We start from the raw sequence: 22,118 nt of genomic DNA, 5'->3' as shown, positions 1-22,118 counted from the left end.
CCACCCATGGGACTCGCCTGACCATTAGGACCCTGCTCCTGGTGGTGTTAGGGAGCTGCCTGTTGACGTTAAGCCAATAGATCACCTTGTTCCTTAGAGACCACTGGGTCTCCACAGAATGAGGGTCAAGTGGTGGTACCCCGGCCAGGATGACAACATAGGGCCCGGCATCAGGAGGGAGATCGATGTAGCCCCCACGAAAATTCTGATGACTTTGGTGTTGGTTAGTTGTATGGTGAGGAAGAGGGGTTGAAATCTTATTCGCCTTGTGGGCTGCCCTAGGAATAGTTTTGGGCTGTGTCTGATTTTTGGAGGCTTTTATCTCTGATTTTGATGGGTTTGATATGGGGGGAACTGAAACTTTTGAAATTGTCCGAGGTTTGGGAATTGGAGTAGATTTTGGTAGGGGTGGGGGCAGAGCTGGGGGCAGTATTGGAGGAGCAGGGGAAGCAGGGTTGGGATCCGGAGCCGGTTGGATGCCATCATCGCCGTCCTGGGGGACACCCTCAGCGATACGGGGATAAGTGGCTTCCAGTTGTTTTAGGCTAAGAGTGGCCAGGGATACTAAGGTCTTATCCATCTCGAGAAGATGATTCTCAATACGAGAGAGTCTGAGTTCCAGAGGTGACAATAGTTGTTTTAAAGTAACCCAGACTGTGTTGAGAAAGTCTTCATCGTCGCCCGTCTTATCCGTATCCCTCCCTGGCTCGCTTTGCCCTCCCCCTTTTAAGTTCTGGCCGCAGACAGGGAGGTGCTCTGGAGTAGGGGCAGGTGCGGTGTTAGAATTGCTGTGTTCGCTATCACCCCCTGTTAGCTGGGTGACCAAATTTGGGATTTGTGTGAGCTCCCCTGTGTTGGGTAATGTTCGTCTGTGGTTGAAAAACTGCTGCCTTGCAATTTTTGCTTTTTTGCGGGCGTAAGCAGATCTTGCGTTATTTTTCTTTTTCAGGGATGGGCCATCTGTGTTTTTGTTTTTGACTACAGAGGAGGAGGGGGGTCAGCGCTGTCCGGCAAAATAATGGTAGTTCCAGGTCCGGTGGGCACAAGTCCCTCAGGCGATTTAGAGGGCATGGTGATTAAAGTGGATATAGGCTCTAGTGGGAGGGAAGAAGAAGGGGGCGCATGGTGAATATCGGCATGAATTATCAATGGGAGAGGGCGTGAAGCGTGTTGCGGAGATGCAGCAGACGCAATTTTTCCCAGAGAAGATTTTTGGGGAGTTTGCAAAGGTTTGGGATAGCCTACGTGCAGCATCTAGCTCAATTGAAACCCTCTTCTGCATTTTAGTAATTTCGGCGTCAATTGCCAAATTTGTTTTCACAAGGAAATCATCCAAAGTCCCGCTTGGCTTGCTCAACCCCATTGCAGTCTTGCTGCGACTGCCCCGTGCACACATAGTGTGTGACAATTACAGTTCCAGAAGTGTACTCACTGGTATCGATGTGCAGGCCAAAAGACACGAACCAAGGGGGGTGGGCCAGGCCAGTCCTCTTAGTCCTCGAACGGCCTCAAACGGACCCGCCCTTGTCCCGGGCTTCTCCCGGCGCCCTCCCGCGCGCTCCCGCGCAGCGGGGATGTTGGTTCCCTTTTATGGCTGTGTGATTGGTGGCCGAGGGGGTGGGGCCGGCAGGGAGAGCTGCCCAGGTGGAGACGGGCGCGCGGGGACTCCTGGTCCTTGGAGTCCCCCGCTACGAGCTCGCAGCCCTGCCGGTCGGTTTAAGCAACCCCCCTCACAGTGATTGAATGGCCGCTGCTGACCGAGAAGCGGGACCCGCGAAGCGGGTCCGGCGAGGCGTGGCGGCAGCAGCAGGCTCTTAGGGCTTCCACTGGTGTGCTGTGGTCCGCTGGTCCGCTGATCCGTGTGCAGTTTGAAATGGCAGGTCGGTGAAAGGCAATCCGCTGGTCAAAGGGACAACGCTTCTTTAAGCTGATCAGGTGGGGGTGGGGCCGGCAGGGAGAGCAGCCCAGGTGGAGACGGGCGCGCGGGGACTCCTGGTCCTTGGAGTCCCCCGCTACGAGCTCGCAGCCCTGCCGGTCGGTTTAAGCAACCCCCCTCACAGTGATTGAATGGCCGCTGCTGACCGCGAAGAGGGACCCGCGAAGAGGGACCCGCGAAGCGGGTCCGGCGAGGCGTGGCGGCAGCAGCAGGCTCTTAGGGCTTCCACTGGTGTGCTGTGGTCCGCTGGTCCGCTGATCCGTGTGCAGTTTGAAATGGCAGGTCGGTGAAAGGCAAACTGGTGGGTATTTATCTCAACTTTCCCTTGGTGCAACAACTCAAGGTGGCAACTGGTCCTCCCTCCCCCGTTTTCAACTTCTAACCCGAAATACTTCAAATTCTGCAGGCACATACATACATACCGCCACACCAGAAAGACCTTTATTCAGTTTCTAGACATAGAAATGTATATAGAAAATAACCGTTTGCAGTCCACAATATGCAGAAAGACTACAGCAGGGAATGCAATATTGCACGCGAATAGTTTCCACCACAACAGCGTCAAGGAAGATATCCCTTATGCTGAATGCCTTAGAATGAGACGAAACTGTAGCACTGAGGAAGGCTTGCAAAAATTTACTAATGAGCTTTTCAGCAGACTACAGAGGAGAGGGTACAAAGCAGAAACTCTAGCCAAAGCCAAAACCAGAATTGCGCAAGTTACGAGAGAAGAATTACTGTTTAACAACAACAAACAGAAAAAGAGAAATGTAGTAGTTATTCCAAGACACATCACGGAGTTTAATGCCTACAACACAACAGTAAGGAAAATACTCTACAGACATTGGAACACTGTCCGTAGTGATCCAATATTGGGCCCCACATGCCCTAACGTACCATCAATCAGTTTCAGAAGGGCGAAATCTATGCGCCAAGAGTTGGCGCGTAATGCGCCAGCTATAGTGAAAACCCAAAACTGGTTACATTCACCCAAAGGTTTCACGAGGTGTAGTAGGTGTAAAGCCTGTAGACAAGGAACGAACATGAAATCTGTAACTATGCCCTTCAGACAGACACCATACAGCATACGTGGCAGCTATAATTGCAAAACAGATTTCGCTGTGTATATCTTACAATGCACATGCACCAAAATCTATGTAGGCAGTACTATCCACCCGGTTCACGTTTGCATCCTGCAGCATCTAAGGGCTATTGCGAAAGATGACCAAACATACCCAGTGGCACGTCACATCAATTCGTGTCATGCAGGGAATGCCCAGGACCTCTCCTACTTTGTCATTGACAATGTTCCTAAAATGCAGAGGGGAGGAAACAGGCAACTGGCATTATGGAGATTAGAATCATACATCATACTCCTCAACTCCAAAATCCCACAAGGGATGAATGCCGATGAAGCGCTGAATGTCCACTTGTAACTTCTCAGTTACACCCATTCGCAACTACTCTGTTATCCATTCCTCCTAGCGTAAAGTTCTCTCTTCAGATTTTTTAGTACTACTTATTATTTTCCCTTTCTCCATCCCGACACTCACCAAGCCCTTCTTTTTGACTAATATAATGTTTATCCACACATAGACATCACGCTTGAACCGCAGGCCCACTGGGGCAGGACTGTCTCCACGGCGAAAACCTCCTTCCCCTACCTCTCCTCCTTATTATTAGATAACCCTGCAATATAGGCACATACGCTTCTCTCTCCTACGTATTGAGTAATACAGGCACTGGGTTTCTTCATCAGCTCAGGCAGCACCCACAGACACTTGTCAGGGCCTACACGCATGCGCAGGGACTAAGAAGACCCACCTGCCCCGGGAATGACATTTAGTTTGTCACTCTTCAGGCAATCCTCACTGACAGTTATAACATGTCTAGTGTATTTGGCACTGCAATATAGCCTGCTATGTGCGCGGTCCACTAAACTTAAACATACATTTTTTTGGAACACATGGGGGAGGCACCACAGAATCACTTATGTCACTTCTAGGTCCATGACACGCACGTTAAGACACCACACACAAGATCAGTTATTCTCTAGATGTTGGAAACAGAGGCAATATACATGCTCTATTGCTTTTAATACAAATGAGTGAATTATTTAAACTCATACCGTATTGTTTGTGGTATTAATTGCAAAATACTCTTGCATACCATTATGTGCTTTTTGCTGTTTCATTTTTTGCACTGTCATGAAGCGTGGTCATTGAGCAGCTTCTATGTCTATGATATGTTCCGGTTGCTAGGGCAACCAAGGGAAAATGGTGGTTATGTATTTAAGATTGTAAATCACAGAACTTTTTATTCAGTGAACAAGGCGGTCCTGCCGCCGAAACGCGGCTGACCTTGTTGGATAAATTGCCTTCTGTGCCAAAATTCCTCACTGAGTCGGTGCCTGTTTGTTGTCACCAGTAGGTAGTTATAAGTAGGACCATGTTTCCATAGAAATTTTTTTTTTGACTTGGCTATATCTTTGGCACCGCTTGACGAATCTTCACAAACCTTTCCCCATAAAATGTCAAGTTGGGTCTTGTTGTGCATGGGATGTTTCAGGGTGATCCATCCAGCGTTTGCCGAAAAAAAGGGTGTGGGGGTCAAAAAAAGTGTGTTTCCCATTTCATTCCTATAGAGATTTTAGACGCGCCGAACCAATGGACGCAATTACCCCAAATTTGGCAAAAAAAGTTGCTTTTGGTCTGGACAGTATGCTTTTTGTCCTTTGGTGTAAATCCATTCAGTAGTTTTTGAGATATTAAGGGAAATCCACATTTTAATATCTAGGGTTGTAAAGCCTTACCGAATAATGACGAGGTCATGCAGAGATCTTAAGAGCTCTGATTGGCTGCCAACACTTCAACCAGTAAGTGTTGGCAGCAATTTTGGGATTCGGCTTCCCCCAAGTCCCAAACAAAACGCCAAGACAAAGAAAAGGGGGCAGGGTACAAATACCATAACGCTCTAGCCTTAGTATTGGGGACTCTGCAGGGCAAAAAAGCTTTATTTTTATTTACTGTGATTTTCGTGAATATTTGAATAATTGCCATAAATTAAAGGAAAAAAACAAGCACAGTTCCTGCTCTTGTTTTTAATGAAGCCCATGGGTGGGCCAGATCTCAGTCCCGGGGACATACATATTTTTATAAACATAATGGTGGGGGCTCACATAGCCCCCTCCATTGGCATTTTTGTGCCCCGGGGTCGCCACCTCCACGTGGCTACTTATACATATGGGTGACACGGACCACCTGGACCCTGGGGACCACCACCTGCCCAGGGCTTTTGTGGACCTCCCTTCTAGGGCATTTAGAATCTCTAGGGACCACCACCTCCCCAGGGCTAAATTAAACAATATGGAGAGGGTCCGGACGGACCCCCACCCCTTATGCCAAATCCAAAATTTGAACATGGAGGGGTATGCGCAGTCCCCTTCCTGGGCCATATTTAGCACAAGGGATCACCACCTTCCAGGGGCTGGCCCTATGCAAAAGAGTGGGGTTATGCGTCCCCCCACCTGAATCCATTAATGGCCCTGGGGACCGCCACCTCCCGAGTTGCCCACCCCTGGGATATAGCAGCTTGCTTTCGCTTGGCGGCACTCTGTTGACGATGGCTTCAGCTGGTTAAGATATTAGAGAAAACTTTCTGAAGATTAATCAAGGTAACAAAGGAACATTGGAATTTGAAGATCTAAGAAGAATTTGCAGTTTTTTACTGATTGAAGTGCTGAAGAAGCTAAACCTTCCCAAAACACGTGTTGGCTTGGCTGTATATGTCACAATATTTGATGAAGTACTGTGATAAAGTGTATGACCACTTGGCTGTATATTTCACGCTAATTCAGGAAGAATTTTTTCAAGTGTATGAAAAGAAGATAAGCCTGAAATAAAAGACTATATATGAATTTCTGAACTCTTGTGAATTTCCTATATATATATTAACAAAAACACAGAGAAATTAGAAAAGTAGCCCAACGCTATTCTTCAGATCTCTGTTTCCCTTACTTAAAAGAGCCTATGTTGTAGAAAACACAAATATCCATTCGAAGATCCAAATATAAAGTATTGTGATACTGTGTTTTATAGTGAGAATGATCTGTTACCAGCGGGTGCAAGAACTAAAGAATAAAAAAACCCTGAAGAAGCGAGTATCTTGCGAAACACGTGTTGGCTTGGCTGTCAATCATTTTTGGACGCCGTGAAGAACTGGGCGAAGAGCAAATCCTCAAACTCTAGGCATGATGAAAGCTATCTTCAACATTTCTGGGGTCATTTACTATACACCACAGGAAACATAGGTTTAATTTTTTTCAAGAATTTCCAGAGGGAAGCTGCACTCCTTGTAGTCCCCCCACTACACTTTTAACATCATGATGGTGACCCTGGCCAGATTGAGGCACCACATAGGAGGAGAAAATATGAAAATGTGCCCTTAAAGGGCATTATGAAGCACTCCAGTCCGGGAGCAGGGAATAATAAATGAGTGGTTCCAGATCCCTTCACTTTGTATATCCTGCTCAACATCTTTGCCTGGTCGTGTATCAAGAGGGAGAGAGAGGACCAGATAGCCAGTCCGTATCCCCGGTTATATGAAGTTTAATCAAAAAGTGACTAGCTATTTTTTAGGGGGGGGTATGACAAGATTAGTATTGCAATCTAAGTGACTAAATCTTGTTTTGTCAAGGGGGTTGTGGCACCTGATGGGTGTCAATATAAAGCCCTCACCCACCAACCTAGTTGGTGGCATGCTTCATCAGGTCCCAGTACCACACACCCACTAGTTTTAACTGCACACACCTTTTTATTCCTGTCCTGAAGAAAGCCAGTATATTCATAAGGCACTGGCTGAAACATGTTGACTCACTAAAGGACGTGGGAGGTCGTAACTCGCCTCTAACGTCCCTCTGCCTTATTTTTAACCGCTGACGGAGGCCCAGGTATTAAAGTTTCTTCACCCTCCGGGTACTGGGACCTCCGCCAAGCCGTTTTAAATTCACATACTTTATCACCCTTCACCGCACACACAGTGACATACCTGCTCCGCTGTAACCAGGCGTCGTAGCACACCCGGGACACGTTAGGTGTCACTGGGTGGGCCCGATGATGAAGCATGCCACCAACTAGGTTGGTGGGTGAGGGCTTTATAAGGACACCCATCAGGTGCCACAACCCCCTTGACAAAACAAGATTGAGTCACTTAGATTGCAATACTAATCTTGTCATACCCCCCCTAAAAAATAGCTAGTACCTTTTTGATTAAACAACATCTTTGCCTGACACTTCCCTGATGCCTTACGATTGATTTATGCATCTTCATCTTCAGTTGAGAACTACAAGATTGTCAATGTGGTTTTCCTTTTGCCATTTGTGTTTTTCCCCCATAAGTGGAACACTCTTAAGGAGACACTTGACACCTCTCGTGACTAATCATTGCAGTGTGGCACCGTGACTACTGGGGAAATTGCCTTTCCACAGGCAATCAAGAAGGGATCTCCACAGACCTTGTCAGTGTCCAATTCTTGACACTAGGTGAAATCAGTTGAGAAAAATAGATAGAAGAGAAACCATAAATAGATCCAACTTATTTGTGAAATGGGTGCTTCTGCTGAATAGACATGAGCATCAGAGTGGGTGGTTCCATCTAGGCACAAAGGAGAAAACAGATTGTACATATAGAAACACTGCAACAAGAACAACGTCTAATTAGAATGTCTTAAGCAGATGGTTTATGAGACTTAAAATTAACACACATATTTCCTATGTCCTCCATGAAATATTCTATAATTGTGTCTTGTGGATAATGTAGTACAAAAGGATTTCATTTTGCACAATAAAATAAATGACTCACATAACAGTTTTAGTGGCTCCTACACCACTTTATAATATGTTCGTTGAAGACACTCAAAGCATTGACCCCTTCTGAAGCCTAATTAGGACATTGCTTATATTACATCCAAGAGCATCATAAGTAGATTCTATCTGAGCAGTCATTCTCTTAGAACAATCAAGTTAAAGAGTGTGCCATGGAAAAAACACTCCCCTCAATGTCTGTGCTTCTCTGGTTGGTAAACTCACGTCTCTTTTTCTGTCCGGGTGGATATGTGTTTTGCCCGCAGAACATCCACAGACTCTGGCTCCCCAACTTTCTGCTGCGGCATATCTGCGAAAGTATTAATATTAATAATTGATTCCATGAATCATGCTGCATTCAGCAACGATGGGTGAGTAACCTTGGATGGGTGGTCATCGTCCAACTTCTTGGTGCTATGACCCCATCTCACATATTAAATCCAATTTAGCATGATGCAAAGCCAGCCGCGGCCCGTGGAGGGAGTTATGGTGGGGCAGGAAGGCGGGGCGGGGGAGTGCTAAAAACTGGAATATGGATAATTGGAGGTACGTAAACAATTTAATTAATAAAACGAATATCGTAGCGTGCACTGTATCACATTTTCCGATGCAGGGCATGCTACGAAATTCGTTTTATTAATTAAATTGTTTACTTACCTCCAATTATCCATATTCCGTTTTTTGGCACCCCCCCACCGTGGTCCTCCCCTGCTCCGCCTTCCTGCACCACCGTAACTCCCTCCACGGGCCGTGGCTGTAGTCCTATAATAAAATGCATCCTTCACTGAATAGTTCTACAGAGACCCCTGCTTTGGCGAAGTTGACATCAGCTTGCTCTACAAGCTTTTTAAGATGTGGTTATCTCAAGTCAAGTCAAGAAATACTTTATTCGGTTCAATTTTCAAAACCACAAAAGTACAAAAACACACAAAATGGTCCACAGAACACCATGCAGCATGACAATTAAGTATAACAATTCAGTATAAAACGTACCCAGTTAAAAAACTAGAAAAATGCTAACACACGGTGTAAGGTTTTAAAAACAGGAACATGACAAAATTAGTTTACAATTTGATTCAGGTTACGTGGATTAATATTTACAGTAATTCATCTAGGACCAGTTAATCTTTTTGCTAAGTCTCACCGCTATGCTTAGGAAACTGGCTACATTGTAGATCTCCCAAATATTTGAAAATAGTTGTAAATATAATATAGCTGGCTTAACTTGCCTAAACCCCTTCCCCTTCAACAAGGGTATAATAAACTTTTTCCTGATAGTTTTAAAATGATCACAAAAAAACAGGAAGTGTGCAGTATCCATGATTGAATAGCCATCACAATTACATAACTCCAGATCATGTTGCTTAGTCCAACCAGGACGGCCAGAAATTAACAGATGAAATTTGTCTAACCGAAACTTTGTTAAAAGGAATCTATGATTTGAATTGTTTACAACCTTTAAGTAAAGTTCCAGAGTATGTCCAGTGGATACGATCAATTGATAAATCCTGACCGATGGCTTAACAGCTCCACCCCTTCTCTGTCCATCCCTCGGTTCAACAAAAAAGTGTTTTTAACCCACTTCAGGTCACCTTTAACAAGGTTAGATGGGTCAATAAACAATTCAGGCCGGCCTAGCTTTACCCATAGTTGATGTACATATTTCAACCGCGGGATCTTATCCCAATGATCCAGCGTTAGGCAATCCTTAAATATTTCATGGTTCACTTCCAGTTCCGAGTTAAGCCAAACTGAGATCCATTTAAGTAGGGGAGCGATGGCGATTCGATCCTCCAAGTAGTCCACGCCGCATTCCTGATGGACTATGAAGCTGGACGTGGATCGTGGCAAGGAGAGAATCGTTTTAAGGAAGTTATCTTCCGTTACCTGGAGCATTTTAACTGGCCTAAAACCCCATAAATCTGCACCGTACATGGCGATTGCAATACACTTAGCGGCATAAACCTTTAAGACTGCCTCCAGAGGTTTCACCCCTAGCTTGCATGAGAAGCCCAGCACCGCTGAAATAGAGCGTGCCAGGGCATTTCTTTTCTCCAGTAATTGAGGGTTCCACATCGAGCAGTCATCAAATACAACTCCCAAATAGGGAAATCTAGAGACCCTTGTTAGTTTATGCCCATTGCATTGCAATGTCATTACATTTTTCCTGATATTCCCTTTCTGAGCCACCACCATGATGTGAGATTTTCCATAGTTAACACTTAAATCAAGGTTTAACATAAAATCATAAAATGAGTTCAACAGGCATTGGAGACCCACTGCAGTTCTGGATAGGAGAGCAGCATCATCCGCATATAATAATGCGGGTAAAAGATACTTCCCTGCTCTCGGGATGTCCATGTTAGCTTCTTCCAAAACTCCACCCAGATCATTTATATATAGTGTAAAGAGCAGGGGAGCTAAAATGCATCCCTGCCTTACACCATTGGTGATTTTAATGTTATCCGTGCAATTACCCTTTCTATCAAATCTTACCCTGGCTGTTAAATCTCTATGGAGGTCCGCTAGGAAATACACAATATTAGAGTCTATTCCTATCTTAAGAAGCTGGTCCCATAACTTGGATCTGTTAACTCGATCAAATCCCGAGGACAGATCCATAAAGGCAATGTACATGGATCCTGGCTTCGCGATTGTGTATTTCCCTATAAGCAATTGCAGATTCAGACTTTGGTCTATGGTACTACGCCCCTTTCTAAAGCCATACTGTAAGGGAGAGAGGGTGTTAGTGTCCTCTAACCAGTCAGTAAGTTTGCATAGAACCACTCTCCCTAGGACTTTTACTGCAGAATCGATAAGGGATATAGGGCGATAATTGCCAGGGTCACCCCTATCCCCTTTTTTGTAGATAGGGACAATCACGGATTGAGACCATGTCTCTGGAATGCCTGTTTTAGAAATTCTATTAAAAACATTTGCTAAAATTTTTGACCAAAATGGGATATTAACCTTAAATAGATCAGAGGGAACGTCATCCGGCCCTGGGGCCTTGTTACTAGTCATTTTACCGATGGCTATGGCTACCTCACCCTCATCTACGGATAGGGTGTAAGGCGGTTTGGTAAAGGTGGTCGAAGCCTCTGCCCTCAAAGTTTCTTGTTCATAAACAGACTTAAAGTGCAGGTGCCATTTGTCCTCTTGGATTCCACAATCCATTTCGTTATTACTAGAATTAGAAAAGTAGGGTTGATTGACCACAGCCCAGAACTTGGCGCTGTTTTTAGTACATCTATTGATGTCAGCTCAGCCCACGCGTCCTCTCTAATCTTGCGCCGTCTTTTTTCAACTACTGACTTATATTCTTTCCTAAGGGTGGCCACAAGCGATCTATCCACTGGTTTAGTCTTCAGGGCCATTTTTAGTTTAGGGTTAACCGCAGAGCAATTCTTATCAAACCAGCCTTCCTTCCCTCGCGCTTTGCCTCTACCCTGCCGTGTCAGATTGGGGACTATGTCGAGGCAAATATTTTGGTACGCCTCCACCACTTCATTGTCCCCCGCCTGATCATCCATACAAAGTTTTAGTTCATCCCGGCTACTGCGACAGAGATTACTAAAAAACTCCTCAGGAACTATCTTACACCATTTAATTCTACGGCCTTGGTCAGTCAGTCGCATATCGCATTTATCCACCAAATTCAACCTACTTTCCCTTATAGCAAATATATTATCCATCCTTAGTACAACTGGATTGTGATCACTAAAATGGGACCGCACAACTGAGTAACTAGTGATATGGCTTCCACAGCTGCGGCTTAAAAAAATGTAATCAATTACAGACCCGCTACCATGTCCTGTAAATGTTGGAATAACCTCATCGCACCCACAAGGTAGCGTTAACCCATTTTCGGCTAGCAGAGTTTCCAAAAATATGCCCTGGTCAGAATGCTCAAAGTGAATGTTCTCCTCATTCGGAGGGCCAAATAAGACATTTGAGGGACATTTGTCCTGACAGCTATGAACATTAAAATCCCCCATTAGCAAGATAGTACAATCAGACTCCGATGACTCATTAAATTTAAACAAAAAGGAGTTTAACATCATTAGATTACTGATCGAATGGGCCCTATCAAAAGAGTTATAAAAATTTACTAATAGGACATTGTGAGAGCCTTTACAGGTGATTTGGACTGCGAGACAGTAGGGGCATCCAGTAGCTATTTCCTTGTAGGTGCCTGAGATTTTAGCAGATACTAGAGTAACCAAGCCCCCTCGTGCGCGCCCCCGAGCAGAAGTGACAGCTGAGAGAAAAAAAGTAGTAAAGCCATCCACAGTAAGTATATTTTGTGTGTCCCAGGTTTCCTGTATGGCTATTATGTCCATAGTCGCTATAAAGTTCCTCCATATGGGATCATCAATTTTACTCCTAAGGCCAGCAATGTTCCATGTTCCCACAATCATCTCACCCTTCCCCAAAGTTTGATCCTTTTTTTCTGGCAGTGAGTCTCCTCCTTCGACGCCCTGATTGGTGATGGGAATTAGGTCAGTGTTTGACTCCTGCACAGCCTGGAAACTATATTCATTTTGTGATGGGGTTGGGGAGATATTTTGCAACCAATAGAACAGTGAATCCTGTTTTTGTCAATCAACCCAATCTAGATTAGACAATCACTCATAGCGATTGGCCGTTGGGGTGTAAAAACGATTATCGTACCCATTAACATTCTGTGGTTATCTCAATCATGACACCAAAGAGACAACCCTTTTAGGAGGATGAGGGAGGGGCAGCTGTAGTCAAACAAAAGTCTCAAATCACAAGTAGTGCAAATCTTCATTTGTGTTATTGGACTCCCACCCAGTTTGTGAGTCCCTGGAGTAAATGTTACACTTTCCAGTCCCCCCCTTAGCGTATCCATAGTGCACCCGCTACCTGTCTGTTTCAGCCAACTATTCTGCTAGCCTTTCCTGAAAGTTAGGGCATTTATTTACAAGCAGCTTCAAAACGATGCAATCGCTTGTATAACTAGTGTAAATGACTTATTCATGACACTCTAGCATAGACGTGTTACCCCTGATAATTGCGATGCTATGCTAATTTAGGTTATGTGCAGGATGGATTTAGCACAACATGGCATATGGGCAACTTCAAAGATGGGGAGTGTGTAGGGCTCCTCTGTTGTGCAGCCACTTTTGCAGAACATGTCACCATCAGTCAGAAGTTAATTAAAAATAGAACGTCATCCATTAGAATAAATAGTAATGTCAAGTGGGTCGTGCATGGTGTTCAACAATGCTGTGCATCTGGCATCAAGCGAACTCAGGTGGGCTTTAATTGGCTGAATTTGAGGTCATTGAGACTCAAACGTGTTCACTGATGAAGTCAAAACAAATGGAGTGCATCTAATGCAGTAGGGAACATACAAGGGCGATTGCTTGTGGCATTGGGAGAACTTGTTAAAATGTTAGCTAAATGTTCAGTGAGCTCGCCTGAGGGAAAGATATATTAAATACAAAAGCGTCTTCATACTTTGGAAACACTTGAAGCCCTGATCCTGAGTAAACCACCCTCTGCGTCCGTTTAAAGCATTCTCAGACTTAGCCGTGTCTAGACCCTAGTCATTTACACTCTCTTCTTACAGTCTTCCCTCTTACATTATCACCAATACTAGTGTATGATAGGCTGCATTGGGAGATAGGTGTTCTAGAAACAGCAAATCAATCACTGACATAAACCCCTGCCCTGTCCCCTTAATGATAATCTTCATTACTCCGAGCCCTAGTCTTCCTCGACAAGTCCTTACATCATGAGGTTTGATTCATTACAAAGATAGGATTTACCTACCTACCCAATCCTCATGTAGGCTCCACCTCCTCCCTGGGTGTCAAGAAGAGGAGCCTCACCTACCATTAATGCATTCGTTTGTCACGTGAAACCCCAGTTCAGGGAGCAGTGCCTGATACAACATGGAGATGGGTGGCCAGCGGCTTAGGCAGGACTACTTGAATGATTGAATGTCCTGTCCTTCTCCTGGGACCCTATCCCCTTACGGCCACAGCTGAGTCCAGGAGACGGCCAAGTAGGAAGCAGGACACCAGCTGTATGGGGAAGAGAGACGTCGAGTTTCCAGCAGGGCAGATCTCACACCCCTATTGCCCCCGAGGTGCACTCCACAAGTGCACGCTCCCCTAGGCACTCGCCGTGACGCAAGCAGACCCCGAGCTGAGTGAACAAGTGGATGAAGAACACCCAAATGCAAGGCAGGAGTGGTAGGGGGTGGGAAGACCAAAGAGTGTGGGGGAAGGTAGAGGCGACCTCTATAACAGGACCCCTCCTACTAAATAAATACAAATACCCTGACTGACCAGGAACTGCAGTGCTAGCTATTGCACAGCCACATGGGCAGAAGAGGTCAGGGTAGTATCTATAAGTAGAGCAGCAGGTGCAGTGGCACCAAGACTTGGGGATAAGATGGACCCATCACATCCCATTTATAGCTACTTTTTATGACCAATCCAGAGGATGAAGTACCTCCATTGAATTAGGTCCCATTGCTACTGGAACAGGAAATGCGAAGGGTGAGAAAATAACATTGTTTGAATCATAAAATACCGCAGGGGCGTAATGCAGGCCCCTGCAGCCCTTTTGGCATGGGGGTGGAGTGGGGTGGGCACAACCCTTCAAGGGTTTCCAACCCTCCTGAACGCCCTGTTTTAGACTAAGGCCAATTAATTCCCCCCCATCATTTTGCGTTACTTCCATGCCGAAACGAAGCCAGGCATCGAGTTTTGTGAGATAAGAAGAACCAGGATGTAAGGTAGTTGGGAGCCCTCTTTGTGACTCACAGGGAGGCAGTGGAGCCTATATTAGGGACTGGGTTGTAAGCATTTGTTTTTATGTTTATTTTAGGTCTGAGGTCGGTATGTTCTGTCTGTATAACGAGGCAAACCTCCCAACGTAAGGATTGATGAGGAAGATGGACGAGCAAGTTAATGAGTTTTCCTGCTGCTAACCAGCAACCACCAGTAACCGCTCAAACTGCTGGCCTGCACTCACAGCTGAGACCAGAAGCTCAGCCGCCATGTTGGATGTGGGTCTCTGAGATTAACGCACCTCCAGCGAACTCTCCAGCGAACTCTCCATCATGCTGCTTGAATGCGTCTGGTGCCCTTTCTGTCTGAGGCTTCATCAACGGCGGCTGTCTAGAGCTGCCAGGCCTAGGCAGAGCATCCAAAACAGGTGAGGCCTGCGGTGTGTCCATTCCTGCTGGGAAAAATAAAAATAAGACCATGGTGTCAACAAAAGGCAGAAACATAGCACCAAGATTGAAACATTGAATAATAAACTTCACTGACAAATACTGACAACCAGGCCCCTCCAGATGGCTCAACTCCCAGCTCAGTCCTTCCCCTAGTGCCGGTCTAGGCAGACCTCCCCAAGCATGACGAACATCGCATGCACTGCAACAAATAATAACACAAAACCAGGTTTGTTTAGGAAAACAGTTTGCTGCAGGCTTATTTCATAGGAGAAGTATGCCAACGTGGTGGGTTAACTTACGGGCGATCCAAGGGCAGGCAGCAGTGACTGACCTATGCTGCCCTGCCCGCCTGATAGTGAAGTAGTGTGGCTCACTGGTTAGAGGCGGCAGACCCGAGAGCAGAGGACGGCCCGGGACCAGGGTTCGATTCCCGGCGCGGCAGGTTTCTGGACCAGGGTCAGCGGACTCGATAATTCTCTCGCCTCGGTGCCCACTCTGATCAGCGATCACACTCGGCAACTCTGGGCATTAGCTTGCCTCATCTTCACTAACGGCCCCACCAGACCGCCGGGGATGCCTGGTCTCACCATGGAGATACCCATTAAGGGACCATCTCTCAGGGAAGCCAGGAAGGGTTTCGCAGCGGTCGAAGCGCCTTGGGACCCTCCGGGTAAGTAGTGCGCTATATAAATGCCTATACATACATGAGACAAACTGCACCTTGGTCAACCCAACCAATAGGTGCTACCATTGTCTTCAACTTCCCCCTTGCTTATTCAGTGCTTTGGAACCTTAGAATACTGTAGGCGTACACAAAGGCACTGCTTACTCCTGCTTTTTTCATAAGTAAATGTGCATGTGTTTACACGGTGTGTCTCTACATGCATGTATGTGTACGTAAATACCCACACACATGCTGGCTTCCCAGTTTTCATCTTCTGAAGGATCACCTTTTGTGTGTGTGATGTACCACCTTATGATACCTCCCGGCCCTAAAATGGTGAACAAGTCCATCGTAGAAGCTTCATTTTATTATTGTCAATTGTAAGTCCTGACTTTGTGAATCAAGATGTGGACTACACGAACACAAATCGTTTTTTGGTGCATCTAAGCTACACATAATAGTGAAAAAACACCTAGTTCGGTACTCAAAACAACTGAGATTTGGTTGCTGGCAAAATTAGCTCTCGCTGTACAAGTGGTCTGCCCCAGGGTGTTTTGTGAGCTGGTGGGCTGTTTGCAACCTACCACTTCTGTTGGGCCGTCCTTAGCGTAACTAAACAACATGGACGTCAATTTGACCCATTATCCCACTGATGAGGGGTAAGGTGCAGCAAAAAGCAGGGATCTTCTTGCTGCTCCAATTAATGCGAGTGTCTTACTCTGTGCTTCATTTGGGGTGGCGGCCGCTGGCAGTCGGCTCGAGTACTCATTTTGGTGATTAAAGACAGACATGCAGGGGTTGGGGGGTGGGTGGGGGGGGGGGGAGGGGGGTTTAAAAGTAGGCAGCCCTGGTACTTGGCAACCCCGGCATTCGGCAGGGCCAGCAGCGAGCTTCACCTCCACTTACTTTTTAAAATGGAAGAATAGTTTCGGTGAAGCCCTGAGTTCAGCAGTAGCAAGGCGAGTTCAAAGAATAGCAAATGCAAAGCCAGGCGTGGAAGCTGGAACCCCTTGGACCCCCTTAAAAATCCTCTTAAGCAGCCTGGCATTAAACACAGAAAACACAATTCAATTAAGAAGCTACCTTTACCAGCTGTGTATAGCTCGGAGCCCTGGGTCTTTCCTTCCTCTGGACCTTCGGCAGTTCCCTGTTTTAAAAAGAATTGTGTGCTGCAGGTTACCAAAACAATGTAGAAGAAAGATACAGCAAACGCGGAGTAGTGTAACTGTAGTTATTGTTTGCAGATAATGTCACTTTAGTTCATTTCTTTTAGCGCGTGTTTAGCAAACCGATAAAGAGCACATGTAAGGGGCAACAACGCCTTAATCACAGTCATGGAAATAACGAGTTGCCAACAGGCAGAGATGAAGGCCGCGTGGCAGCCACATTGCGTTCCTTATTGCTAAACATACCCGGCCCTTGGCTCTCGCGCGGGGATCCTCGGAGCTCATTACGCCGCCTTCATCAGACGGCTGTGACGGCGCCTGGTGAGAAACACATTTCCAAGTAAAATATTAAAGCAGGCTAAAGAAGTGTCACTGGGACACACAAAGGCACTTCTAAGAATCATTGGTAAAGCCAATAGGCCTAGTTTGCATTTTAAGTTTTGCCTGAAATAGTTCAAAAACCTGCTGCAGTGAAAAAGCAACACGAAAGGTGAGGGCTTTCTGAGTGCAATGCACAAGGAATAAGAAATTTAATGTGTGATCATTAAGTGCACTTTTGAGATGTAACATAGATCTTCGTGCAAGCACTCCATAGCTGGCACAATAATACACCAGAAAAGACAAATAACATAAAGCAAGAAAGCAACACACAACTATGAGCAGTCAGTGCCTGCTTCGTTTCTTTTTTAAAGAATTGATAACAATAGGTCTGCAGATAGCTGCACTGCCACGCCTAAAATGGTCAGACATTCACAGAGCAGTAGGGTCTAATGCTGTGCTTTGTTTTGATTTGCAATTCTTCTTGCTTTGAAAACTCTTGTATTTTAAATTATAGTCAAAAAAGCATCCACCAGTGTTGTAAAATAAAATCAATAAAACTCATCAAAAGTTACATAGATGTATTTATGTTGTTCCTAATCAAAATTCACCTTCTTTGTGCCTGGGATGGGAACAAAACCACGAAAAGGGCAAAGGGATATTATATAAATTTCTCACATAGGCGCTGATGACAAGTACCCTGGACTTTAGGTGAGGAGACACTGGGCCTGAAACTATCAACCGATTCTGGACGGTATTTTTGTACCTACATTTTGCAATGTGCTTTATATTCACCAGGATGGGGAATTACCATTCAGAACCAGAATTATAGGGTCCAAGTCCACATATATCCCACGGAAGTTTAACACCTCAGTTTATCACTGTTAGACCTGGCATCTTTGGCGTGGTTTCCCCTGTCCTTTTGCCTCTACCTCCTTTATTTTTGATGCTGTGCTGGTTTTCGTTTTTGCTGGTTTAGATGCTTTGGGCACTTTCCCACTGCTGATCAGTGTCAAAGTGCAAGTGCTCCCTGTGTAAATTGTTATTGTAATTGGTTATCCACGATTGGCGTATTTGTATCACCAAGAAGTCCCTAGTAAAGTGCACTGAGTGTGCCAGGGCTGGTGGTACAATTGCTACTGGTAGGCCTGCAGCACTGATTGTGCCACCCACATGAGTAGCCCTAAAATGGTGTCTCAGGCCTGCCACCGCTGTGCCTGTGTGCAGTCTGTGAACTGCCATGTCCACCTGGTCAGTGTCCCCACTGACCAGGCCTAACCCATCCCTTTCTGTACACATTGGTCACCCCTATGGAAGGCCCAAGGTACCCCTTGGGCATGGTGCAGTGTATGTGAAAGGTAGAGAATTTATTAGAGCAGGTGACATGCTCTGGTAGTGAATTACAGCCATTTTCGTTTTTCACTATTGTAAGGCTATCTTGCCCATAGGCTATCATGGGGAATGCTGGCTACAGTGGTTACCTGCATATCTTCCCATAGGAGCATGATAGGACATAAAAGTCTGGTATCCCTGAACTCAGAATTTAATAACACATCTTTTAGGAAAGGTGGTTTTTAAATCCTGTGTTTGAGAACAGCACTTTTAGAAAGTGTCTGTTCTCTTGTCTGACCTTTCTGTGTGCCTTGGCCTGTTTGTGAATTCACTGTCTGGTTTGTGAGTGACTGCGGCTGGGTGGCTCCCAGAGGCTGACTGGGCCATCCCTGGGCTGAATAGCTCCATCTGCATCTAGAGTGGTGGGAGGGGGTAGCACCTGGGCCTGAATAGGACTGTGCCTGCCTTCCACAATGCTGGCTCCACCTCCTGCTGGGCAGCTGGCGACTGCCCCTCTCGCTGAAAGGAAAGGAGAGACCAGGAAAACAAAGTGCTCAAGGAACACCCAGAAATGGTTCAGACCAGGCTCAGAGCCCTCCAGCACAAAGGGGACAAAGACTTTTAGGGGTATAAGTACAGGACCTCAGACTACAGAAAATTAGATCATCCTGGAATCAAGAAGGAACCTCTGCCAAGGAGAAAGCTGGAAGACTGAAGAAGGAAGACTGTCCTGCTGCGTGATTGTGGACTGACCTGCAGTTGCTTTGCTGCCAAGGAGAGGGGAAGGAATTTGCTTTGCTTGAAGGAATCTGCAAGGGCCAGAGAAGAGCTGGATCCCTGTTAAGAAGTCCCAGGAACAAAAGGACTTAACCCCCAGCTTCCCTGAACTCTACTGAGAGAGTTCTGTCCTTCCCAGAGTACTTGGGCCAGTTGTGGTGCCTCTGGAAGTTGTACCTGTGCTTGGGAAGCTGGAAATCAAGATACTAAAAACTTTCAGCAAAGTTTCACATCGCTCGCTTGCGGAGCGCATCCCCGTCAGTGCAAGGAAATTCCAGCCGGCGCGAAGATCGAGATCGTCACAGCGCCTGTGGCCGCTGCAAGAACCGACGCATCCTTCGCTTGCGGAACGCATCACTCCGGTGCGGGAAAAGTACCATCGCTGCGAATATCGTCACAGAGCCTGTCGTTACTGGGTGAGATCGCCGCACTGCCTGCTTGCGGACCGCATCACTTCGCTGCGAGAGTCGTCGTAGAGCCATCGCATCGAGGGGCCGCAAGAGGAGAAGATCGACGCTGCGCCACGCATCGCCACCACACCTGAGATCGTGGCCGTCCCGAAGATCGTCGCATCGTACCTTTTGGGAGCAGCTTCCATCGAAATCTGTGCACCGGAATCCACGCAAGGTATCGCATCCCTCCCCATACAGACCGGAGTCATCGCAACACGCCCACTGCATCCAGCGGGGTTGTCGCATCGCCTCCCAGGGTCTCAAGAGTGACGCATCGCTTGCTTTTCACAGCTGGAGCTTTCACTTGGAACTTTTGTGGCATATAAAGGTACTGTTGGTTAAAAAATGACGCAACTGTGAATTATTTTAACGCATCTTTAAGAACTCTTTTGAAACCATATTCTTGAACTGTGTATTTTGGGGTTTTGTTGTTTGGGTCTTGTGTAGTTTAGATTAAATACCTTTATTTTTCTAAACTGTTGTGGAGTCAGTTTGTGGTATTTTCACTGTGTTACTGGGAGTGTTGGTACAAATACTTTACACATTGCCTTTGATAAGCCTGACTGCTTGTGCCAAGCTACCAAGGGGGTGAGCAGGTGTTATCTAAAGTGTGTATCCTTCTTACCCTGACTAGAAGCAAGGGTCCCCATTTGGACAGTGGTACCTACCTCTGCCAACTAGAGACCCCCAGTTCTTACAATCACCTACACTGAACATGCAGTAAATGGTATTTGAAGGGAATGGTTCAGGGTTTGGGTCGGGGGGTCGCAGCAGGTCACTGGGTCGGAAGTGGGAGGCTGTTGGGAGCTACCAGTAAGGACAGACTCCTATGTTGTCTGTCCGGCTTTGCATGCTCCCCTGTGCTCTAGGAGAGAGCCGGGTGGGGGCGGGAACTGCGTGTGCCCACAGCCTCTGCTCAGAGATCCAGCAGTTTTACTAGGTATTGAAACACACCTGGCAAAACTGGGACTGGTGTTACTAGACCTTGCACTTTTGGGTCAAATTAAAAACAAAAACTCATCTGAACAGTATCCCACTTGACGACACCAGTTCATCAAACTTGTAATCAAGGCACAGTCCTCCTTAACACACCTTTGCCCTCATAAGCTGTATGTCAAACTGATGAGGAATCTCACTGGGCTATATATGTAAATAGGTCTTGGAAGAAAGACAACATTTTAGTGAAGAAGTGGTGACACATCACAAAACTAGCTGATAAACACTGCATATGCTATTTAGGGTTTGGAGTAGTAGCTCATGAGTGCCACTGTGCCAAAAGTCGTTATACTGGTGTTTCAAGAACAATGGGCTATTTTTTACTAAAGTGACACAATGGAACACAAAGCTTTGCCTTGCAGTGCCCTACCCACCTGTAGTGCTGCCATTGCTGTGCTTCGAGGTGCTATAGACTTTAGTGTGGCATGACGTGGTGATATCATTGGAAATGTACTGGACATTCCCATGCACTACAACAGAAATCCATGGGCCAAAAGAACACTTTGGTTTTTGGAGAATGGGGTGGCATTAGAAATAGAAATAGTGCCCTGGGGGCACAGTGATCATGTATGCCTGATTTTTACACTAAAGAGAACTTTTTCACCCCAGCCATGCACAGCTTTGTCATCAATTATGTCATTTCAAATGTTGCACTCATGCTGTCAATGAGGTCATAGATCACGTAATGAGTGTTGTAATATATGGGGTAATTAGTTGTGCATTACGAAGTTGCGAATTGTAGGCCACGAGTTAAAGTAACTGGGGAATTGTTTTAGTTTAAAATGTTACATTGTCACTGAAAATATATTGTCAGTTTAAATTTTTTTTCTGTGAATGTCTAGGGTTTTTTAATGTAAAGTAATATTTTATTACTAGTCGTAAAGCCAACCCCACGTGCAGGCCCTGCGCCACACCTTTTGTAGGTAAGCTAACCCAAATGCAAAAAAACACTTGATGGACAGAATGCAGAACAATGTCATACATTCACCCCAGTACAGAGTTCTGGGCCTAAATCCATCGTTTCTTTTTTCACCACACCAACCCAGTTCAGACATGGCCATATGCAAATCAGCCTTGACCCTGTGCCTCATGAGAACAGTCCAGCCCGAACTGCAAAGCCATGTCTTCCCTGGACCGGAAACAAGCATCCTAGGACCGGTTTCTGGCTATCAGCCGTCATCAGCCAGGATAGTTTGACTACAGTGGCGTGGAGAGCACAGGACTCACGTCTGAGCATTCCCGTCCCACTCGGGGTGACAAATGCAAAAACAACAGTTGATGGACAGAATGCAGAACAATGTCATACATTCACCCCAGTACAGAGATCTGGGCCTAAATCCATCGTTTTTTTGCTCACCACACCACCCCAGTTCAGACATGGCCAGAAACGGTCCTAG

General features: G+C 46.0%; 1 protein-coding gene across 1 annotated transcript in view; it reads right to left on the bottom strand.

The window, feature by feature from the left end:
- Positions 1-22,118, bottom strand: part of KIAA2012 (KIAA2012 ortholog) — a 598,843-nt gene that overhangs the window by 199,450 nt on the left and 377,275 nt on the right. Inside the window, exons 15-18 of the mRNA XM_086954068.1 lie at positions 17,093-17,164; positions 16,770-16,827; positions 14,869-15,018; positions 8,023-8,107 (exon numbers count right to left, since the gene is read on the bottom strand). Of these exons, the coding sequence (XP_086810194.1) occupies positions 8,023-8,107; positions 14,869-15,018; positions 16,770-16,827; positions 17,093-17,164 (365 nt within the window). The remainder of the gene's footprint in view (positions 1-8,022; positions 8,108-14,868; positions 15,019-16,769; positions 16,828-17,092; positions 17,165-22,118) is intronic.

Source organism: Lissotriton vulgaris, chromosome 2_1 (genome assembly GCF_964263255.1).
Source record: "Lissotriton vulgaris chromosome 2_1, aLisVul1.2, whole genome shotgun sequence".
Classification (NCBI taxonomy): domain Eukaryota; kingdom Metazoa; phylum Chordata; class Amphibia; order Caudata; family Salamandridae; genus Lissotriton; species Lissotriton vulgaris.
The sequence above is the reverse complement of the archived record's forward strand: the minus strand, read 5'-3'. Positions and strand labels throughout refer to the sequence as shown.